This window comes from Nicotiana tabacum, chromosome 9 (genome assembly GCF_000715075.1).
Source record: "Nicotiana tabacum cultivar K326 chromosome 9, ASM71507v2, whole genome shotgun sequence".
NCBI lineage: Eukaryota > Viridiplantae > Streptophyta > Magnoliopsida > Solanales > Solanaceae > Nicotiana > Nicotiana tabacum.
In genome coordinates this window covers 23,202,127-23,211,166 of record NC_134088.1, presented here as the reverse complement: position 1 = coordinate 23,211,166, position 9,040 = coordinate 23,202,127, and the positions used below count along the sequence as shown (strand labels likewise).

Below are 9,040 nucleotides of genomic sequence, written 5' to 3'. Positions count from 1 at the left end.
TGTTTTTCTCAAATTAGATGTGCAAGAAAACATTAAAATAGAAATAAAGGAAAGCAAGATGTAGTAATACCTATTGATAAAGTACAGTCATTAGCCTTATTAGTGTTTTATACTTGTAATGGCAATTGGATTTTATCTACTCTTTTCTGAAATTGGAGTGACAAGTTCGGTTCCGAGTACAGAAAATTATGAAATGAAGAGGTCCAATGAAAATGGAATTAATCTTATATCTTGAAGAATTTTATTACTAGTAGAAATCGAATCTTATATCTTTAGGAATTTTATTACTAGTAGAAATCGAATCTTATATCTTTAGGAATTTTATTACTAGTAGACTCTCTTCCTGCTTTTAAATGGGCAAAAAGAAAAACTATATCTATATCTGTGTGTACAATTTCTAACATATTTGACCTTGGAGTTGTCTTTTCCTTACATTCATGTGATGTTTTTTCTTCAATTACCATTGTGTGTCCTTTTCTTTCCTTTTCCTTTTTCAGTTTACTCCACAGCCACAAGGGGTACTCTTCAAATCTATCTGTATTTTTGACTTTAAAAAAGGCAAAGGAAGACTTGGAAAAGTCTTGAAATCCAAAAATATTATATAGCATGATTTGTTACTTATTTTCTTCCTGTGAACTTCCCATAGTCATTCCTTCATCACTAGTCTTAGCTAAAAATGGATACCAAAGAATACTACAAATCAATTCATTTGCTTCTGATTTGTATATCCATACTGATCCTGCATCAAAGCTTTGCTCTTGGATCAGTGTCAAGTGCGAATCATGCAAAAGTTTTGTGCATAAATAAGGAGAGGGAAGCTCTTCTTGAATTCAAACGAGGTCTCATAGACGAATATGATTTGCTTTCTTCATGGCGAAATGAAGAAGATAATGAGGAATGTTGTTCTTGGAGGGGTGTGAAATGCAGTAACACAACTGGCCATATACTCGTCCTCAATCTTCGTGGTAACACGTTCACGTATTTGACAGGTAATATTAGTTCTTCGTTGGTTAAGTTGCAATATTTGAAGTACCTGGACCTTAGTTCCAATAATTTTGAAGGCCAAATACCAAAATTTATCGGTTACTTCAAAAGACTTGAGTACCTAAATCTCTCATCTGAAACTAGTTCCAATCGTTTTGCTGGTCCAATTCCTCCTCAGCTCCGGAATCTTACCTACTTAAGGGCTCTTGATCTTGGTGGCAATTTTTTGATAGTCAAGAGTCTTGAGTGGCTTTCTCATCTAGTCTATTTGGAGTATTTAGATTTAAGTGAATCCAATGTGCAACAAAAAAACTGGTTACACGAGATAACCAAGCTCCCTAATCTGAGGGAATTGCAGTTATCTTCCTGTGAACTGCCCATAATCATTCCTTCATCACTAGTCTTAGCTAATATTTCCTCCGCCCGTCTTTCAAGCCTTGATTTCTCCTTTAATGTATATCAAACAACTATATATAGTTGGTTATTTAACTTCAGTAGTCTTACTAGCCTAGATCTTACGGGCAACGACTTAGGTCAGATTGCTACTGGCTTTGGGTACTTGGAATCTTTGGAACATCTTAATCTATATGGAAATCATATTCAGGGTGGCATACCAAAGTCTTTTGGGAACTTAAGTCATTTATGCTCTCTGGACGTAGGAAACAATAACTTAAGCCAACCATTTTCTGAGTTGCTTATTATCTTATCAGGGAGTATGAAATCACTGGAATATTTGTTTTTTGAGGACAATGCACTCACTGGTTCTTTGATTAATCTTACCAGATTTTCATCCTTGAGGGAATTGAGGCTACAAGACAATTTTCTGAATGGTATTTTCCATGAAAGCTTTAGACAAATCTCCAGTCTTGAATATCTTGATTTGTCTGGTAACCAAATGACAGGGCCATTACCAGACTTAGCATTATTTCCATCTCTGAGAGAGTTGTATCTGAGGTCTAATCATTTTCATGGGATGATACCGCATGGTTTAGGCCAACTTTCTAAGCTGAAAATCTTGGATGTCTCTTTCAATAGACTGCAAGGTTTACCGGAAAGTTTGGGACAACTTTACAATCTTGAAATTTTTCAGGCACCTTCTAATTTGTTAGAAGGCATAATCTCTGAATCCCATCTTTTCAATCTTTGCAACTTGAAAAAGTTAGACTTGTCTTCCAACTACTTGACTTGGAATGTTAGCCTTGATTGGATTCCATGTTTTCAACTACAAGTTATCAGCCTTTCATCTTGTAATCTTGGGCCGCATTTTCCAAAATGGCTTCAAGCTCAAAATAACTACACATATCTGGATATCTCTCTTGCTAGTATCTCAGACACAATGCCAAGTTGGTTCTCAGATTTTCCTTCCATGTTGACACACTTGAATCTCTCTTATAACCAAATCAGTGGAACGATATATGATTTATCAGCAAATAATGTTGATTTTAGTTATGGTCCCATTGTCATAGATTTCAGTTATAACAATTTCTCAGGGCCCTTACCAAGATTTCCTCGATTCGTTAGTGAATTGCGTGTTAACAACAATCAGTTTTCTGGATCACTTAACTCCATATGTAAAATTCTTTCAGCCACAACCCTTGACTTGTCAGAAAATCTCTTGTCCGGAGAGATTCCTGATTGTTGGATTACCATGCCCGAGCTTTTGGTCCTTAATGTAGCCAATAACAATATGTCTGGTAGCATCCCAGATTCTCTGTGCTCATCCGCATCCTTGAACTCTCTATACGTGCGAAACAACAATTTAACTGGACAGTTCCCTGCCTCTTTGAAAAATTGCCTAGCTCTGAAAGTCTTGGATTTGGGAAGAAATACATTGAGTGGAAATATCCCAGAATGGATAGGGACTAAGTTACCTTATTTGGGCATTCTGAGCCTTCGGTTCAACAAATTCTCGGGTAGCGTTCCTCCAAGTATATGTCAGCTTCAATCTCTTCAAATACTGGACCTCTCTGGCAACCATTTGTCTGGAAGAATTCCACAATGTTTCAGCAATTTCACTGCACTACAACTTTTGTATGATGGTTCAAGTGTAAGCTATGACTTCGATCCAACTATCGCTCGTGGACTTATAGCCTACCATGGGAATGCATTTGTTCAATGGAAAAACAAAGAGTCAGAGTACAAGAATACCTTGTGGCTACTAAAAACCATCGATCTTTCTAGCAACGAACTAGTTGGTGACATCCCCAAAGATTTCAGCAGAATGAATGCATTGCTATCATTGAACCTATCAAGAAACCATTTGACTGGAAAAATCATTGAAGGAATTGGAACAATGAAGATGTTGGAGGTACTTGACTTGTCAAGAAACCAGCTTTCAGGGAAAATCCCTATAGGCCTTGCTAATTTGACATTTCTTAGTGTGTTGAATTTGTCAAATAACAACTTCTCAGGGAGAATACCATCAAGCACGCAATTGCAAGGTTTTGATTCCTCAACTTACGGTGGGAATATTCAGCTATGTGGCCGTCCTCTTCCACAGTGTCCTACATTTGCTCCTCCTAATCCTCATGTTGGTTATGACAGCAATGTTAGAACTTCTAAAGAAAATGACGATGAGTTTCCATCTAAAGAGTTCTATATATCGATGGCGTTGGGTTTTATTGTTGCGTTTTGGGGAGTGTTAGGCTCTATTTTCTTGATCGATTCATGGAGGAATGCCTATTTCAAGGGGTTATATGGACTCAATAATTGGTTCCATCTTTCATCAGCACTCTGCTTTGCAAGGTTGAAGGCTAAACTAAGGGCCTGATGACTGAATTTGTATTCTACTCATTGTCAAGAGTTAAATTAAACTGTATTTTTCCTTGACAGTTGTTTTGCTTTTAAAATTATTGCTCTATGTTAGATTTCTGTGCAATGAAATTTGTGTTTGCTTTTGTTACGTATTTTTATCAGAAGTCGTTGTTCCTCCATTATGTTTGTTACTTATAATATTCTTCATTTATTACAAGTAGCTAATTGCTTCCATGAAGGAATGAAGTTAGAGGTAGCTTTTAGTCATTAATGGCTACTTACGACTCTCTCTCTCTCTCTCTCTTTTTGATCTTGTGCTCAAGCAAGAAATGATGAAAACCTTTTACTGCAAACCAATTCATTTGCTTTTGATTTGTTTATCAATACTGATCCTGTATCAAAGCTTTGCTTTTGGAACAACATCAAAAGGAATTGTCACGACCCAAAATCACACATGTGGTGATGACGCCTATCTCAGTACTAGGCAAACCGACAACATCAATAACCCACATTTTTCTTTTAGGATTTGAAAACATAATAATTTGAATTTAATGAAAGACCTCACAATTACAGATACAAATACACTCCCAAAATCTGGTATCACTGAGTACATGAGCATTTATACATTACAAGTCAGGAAAACACGGTCTATAATAGTCTGAGACCAAACACAATAAATAAGGAGATAGGGAAGGAGAGACAGGGTCTGCGAATCACGATAGCTACCTCGGAATCTCCGAAAAATCAACTGTGCGAAAGAATCAACACTCACGGTGTCCGGAATCACCTGGATCTGCACACGAAGTGCAGGGTGTAGTATGATTACAACCAACTCAGTAAATAACAATAATAAATAAAGAACTGAAAGTAGTGACGAGCTTCACAGCTAAGTCCAAATACAGTGATTTCCAACATAAAAAGGTAGGCATGTTTTCAAGTTCAACATTTAAAACTCCACAGTAATTTCATATCAAATTTGACTGAAACAGAAATAATGTCTTTCAAAGTTTTTTTCCAAAATAGTGATAATGACAACTGAAATGCAGCAATAATGGAATCAATGCATCCTCTCCGAGTAACAGTCACCCAGTCCTCACATTCACTCCAACCTCACAGTCACTCTTTCCTCACAGTCACTCATTCCTCTCATTCACTCAGTACTCGGCACTCGGCACTCGCACTCAGTAGATACCTGCGCTCACTTGGGGTGTGTATAAACTCCGGAGGGGCTCCTTCAGCCCTCATACTACGCTTCTGCACATCTTTTTGTGCAGATCCAGGTACATCTTACCAGCCTAGACGTCAGTGAGTTACCTGCGCACAGAGACTTCGAGGTATATCTGTCAGCGTCCGCAGACTCCGGAGTCCCCTTCTATCATTTTTATGTTGCTTTCCTTATTTATCTTTAGACCTTGATATATAGTGACATTGAGAATAAATTCTTAGAAGCTTGTGACTTATTTCTTCCGGGTTTTGGGAGTTGAAATTATTTGAATTGTAGTTTATTTATTTCATATATTTATTATTATTCCGAATTAATAGGCTTACCTAATCTTAGAAACTAGGTGCAATCACGACATCCTACGAAGAGAATTTGGGGTCGTGACACTAGGTTTCTATGTATTCCCTACTTCTGTGTTTAGTGTTTTGTGCTCTGTTTTCAAATTGTAGGTACATCATACGGTATACAACTGAGGGGGAGTCGCCTACAAATGAGAGGGAGCTGACTACAAATGAGGCACAACAGAATGTCAAACTGAGGGGGAGTCGACTAGACATTTCTACCAAGAAACGCAAATTAAAGGAGGGGTTGACCACAACACACTCAAGGCGGCTGATCAATAAGGAAGTATTTTTTTATGTTATTTTGTCATCATAAAAAAGGGAGAGATTGTTAGATCTCAGTAAATTTCAATGATGCAAATTAACCAGTTACTCCCTATGTGCAGGAAAAGATCTGAGCAATAATATGGAGGCACATATGAATCAAACGAAAAAGGAAAGAGAAGCGGACAAATCAATCAAGGAAAATGGAAAAATCAATTAAAAGAGATGTTAGAGGAAGGATCTAAATCAAAGGAGATTACTGGTATGAAATCATCCGCAAAATATTCTCCCACATAATAACGTCAATCGAAGGCATCAATTAAGAGATCTGGAAACGAAAATATTCTCTCAATTAAGGAAGAAATCACTCAAGCCCGCGAGTCAAGACAAGTCAGAATCAATCTATGAATCCGTCTGAATACAAACTCCTTGGATTCGCAATCTCTCAAAAAGATGTACAAGACTTGAAGGCATCGAGAAGTATAAATACCTATTGCAATGGCCTTGGAATGATACACTTTGATCATACCAACTTCATTCTCTTTGTTCTACTTCAAACAAAATATTGTAATCTGCTTTAGATTTCTTATGTAACAAAGAAGAGAAAAGAGAGAGAAAAGAACACTGGTGAGGCATTGTATCAATTATAGCGAGAAGAACAAGTGAAAAAAGTTATTGGTGTATAACAACATCAACTCATCTGTACTAAGCCACTTCATACTTGAAAGAGATCACCCTTTCAACCCAAGGGGACTGGACGTAGGATTCACTCTGAATCCGAACCAGTATAAAAACATACTGTGTCATTTACTTTCTGCAATTTATCTTTTTCATTTGATTCCTGAAAAGCCCAGTCGACTAGAACTTAAATTAGTCGACTACTTGAAAAAAAAGAAAAGAAAAATCACAATTCACTCTCCTCTTGCACTTTCAATTAGTATTAGAGCTAGTCTCACACTTTTTACTTAACAACTTATGAGAAAAGATCATTGTAAATCAAGTAATTGTTGGAGCACTCTTTCAAGAAGCAACATCCCAAGTTAGGCCACCGTATTTCAATGGACAACACTTTTCTCACTGGAAAGTGCGTATGGAAATATATGCAAAATCCTATGATATCAAAGTATGACGCATTATCAAAAAGGGAAATTATCTACTACCAATACCAACTCAACCACCTGCTGATCCAGAAGATATAGATGAGTACAGAGACGAGCAAATGGCAGGTGTTTGGGTTATTCTATAATGCTATAAGTGGAGAGGAATATGAGAAAATCTCAAGTTGTGATACAACTAAAGAAATGTGGGATAAACTGGAATTTACTTATGAAGGAACCAGCAAAGTGAAAGAAACTCACATTAACATGTTGGTTTATGACTATGAACTCTTCGAGATGAAAGAAGGAGAATCCATTGAGGAAATGTTTGCAAGATTCAACAAAATCATTAGCGATCTAAAATCTTTTGGTAAACCATACTCAAGTGGTGATCAAGTTCGAAATATTCTAAGGAGTCTACCTACCACTTGACAGACAAGAGTAGTTGCAATCGAATCATAAAATCTAAACAAACTTTCATATGATGAGCTTTGAGGAGATCTTATAGCATTCGAGAAAACTCACCTCAAGAAAACAAACCAAGAAGAAAAAAAGAAAACAGATGCCTTTAAAGCTATAACTGAAAGACCAGAAAATGATATTGATGACGATCCAAAAGCTCTTGAAGAAGAAATTGCTATGGTATCAAGAAACATGGATGGGTTAATGAGAAGGTATAGAAATACAAGAAGGGTAAGGATTAGAAATACAAGAAGGGGAAGGATATCATCTAGGCGAACCATGCAATACAATGAACAAGACAAGCATGATGGGAATTGTTATGAGTGTGGAAGGTATGGGCATATTCAAGCTGAATGCCCAGATCTTAAAAGAAAAGTCTCCAGAGGGCTCAACAAAAATAAATCCTTCGGAAGTTGGAGTGATAAAGATAGTTCAGAACACGAAGAAATAGAAAATCTATGTTTCATGACCATCCTGGAAAATGACATGAACAAATACTATGGCTGCTTGACTGATGAAGATACATCAGACGATGAATGCAAGGATAATATTGAAAACTGTTTCATGGCATGAGGTAAAACAAGCGAGGTGAGATCTTATAACTGTGATAGATGTAATGAATTACAGGATATTCTTGACCTTACCCTAAAAGAGTCTCAAAAAATGTTGAATGAACTAAGAAAACTCAATAGTGAAAAGAAAGACTAGGAACTTAAGCTTGAAGTCTGTGAAATCGAAAGAGATGTACTTCAAGATGAAGTTCAGGAATTGCAAATGCAACTTAATGGCATGCGCAAGTCCACCAGTCACAGTTCTGTCAAGTCTAACCAGGCGACTTACAAGTCAACTGGAAAAGGACTTGTTAGAACTGAGTCCATAGGTACTAACACAAGTGGTAGATCAAAAACTGGATCAACCCCCATGTGTCATTACTGTAACAAAATTGGACATAAATATTCTTTTTGTCTATTTTGTAAATCTAATGTTTCAATATGGATTTGGAAACCCCAAAACAATCCTGATCTTAGTAGAACTAACCAACAAGGACCCAAGCTTGGGTACCTAAAAGAAGGTGACAATTATATTTTGCAGGAACACCACAGAAAGAGCTGTAAAGAAAAATGGTATTTAGACAGTACGTGTTCCAGTCACATGACGGGTGACAAAAATATGTTCAAAGAAGTTACAAAAATAAATGGTGAAAATGTCAAATTTGGTAATGATTCAAAAGGAAAGATAGTTGGTACCGGTACAGTTCCATTCGAAAATAATTGTGATATTACAGAGGTATATCTTGTAGATGGACTCAACCACAATCTCTTGAGCAGAAGTCATCTCTGTGATTCGGGATATGAAGTAAAATTCAAGAAAACAGGATTTGCCATTGAGGATGAAACAGGTAAAACTATTCTGCAAGGAAAAAGGTATAAAAATGTTTATATTCTTGATGGCATTGAAAATCTAGACAGTCACATTTGTCTAGCATCCATTTCTTATGATCCAAGGCTTTGGCCTAAAAAACTTGGCCATGCAAGCATTCATCTTATTGAAAATCTGTCCAAACATGATTTAGTTATTGGTCTTCCCAAACTCAATTTTTCTAGAAATCATATGTGTGATGCATGTCAGATTGGTAAACAAACTAGAAACTCTTTCAAAACAAAGGATATTGTGTCCACTATCAAGCCATTGCAATTACTTCATATGGACTTGTTTGGACCCACTAGAACTGCCAGCATTAGAGGTAAACGATATGCTTTTGTTATTGTTGATGATTACTCACGTTTTACATGGGTAATTTTCTTATCTCATAAAGATGAAGCTCTGAAATATTTTGAGATTTTTTGCAAAAGAGTTGAAAAAGAAAAAGGGTATCTGATCACAAACATCCAAAGCGACCATGGAGGAGAGTTTGA

General features: G+C 36.6%; 1 protein-coding gene across 1 annotated transcript; it reads left to right on the top strand.

The window, feature by feature from the left end:
- Positions 1-429: 429 nt before the first annotated feature.
- Positions 430-3,884, top strand: LOC107809157 (receptor-like protein EIX2). Its single transcript, XM_016633750.2, has one exon. The coding sequence runs from the start codon at positions 677-679 to the stop codon at positions 3,752-3,754; it is 3,078 nt and encodes a 1,025-aa protein (XP_016489236.2). The 5' UTR covers positions 430-676; the 3' UTR covers positions 3,755-3,884.
- Positions 3,885-9,040: the final 5,156 nt, after the last annotated feature.

Coding starts and splice junctions, on each gene's coding strand:
- LOC107809157 (XM_016633750.2), top strand. CDS start 677: ATGGATACCAAAGAATACTACAAATCAATTCATTTGCTTCTGATTTGT.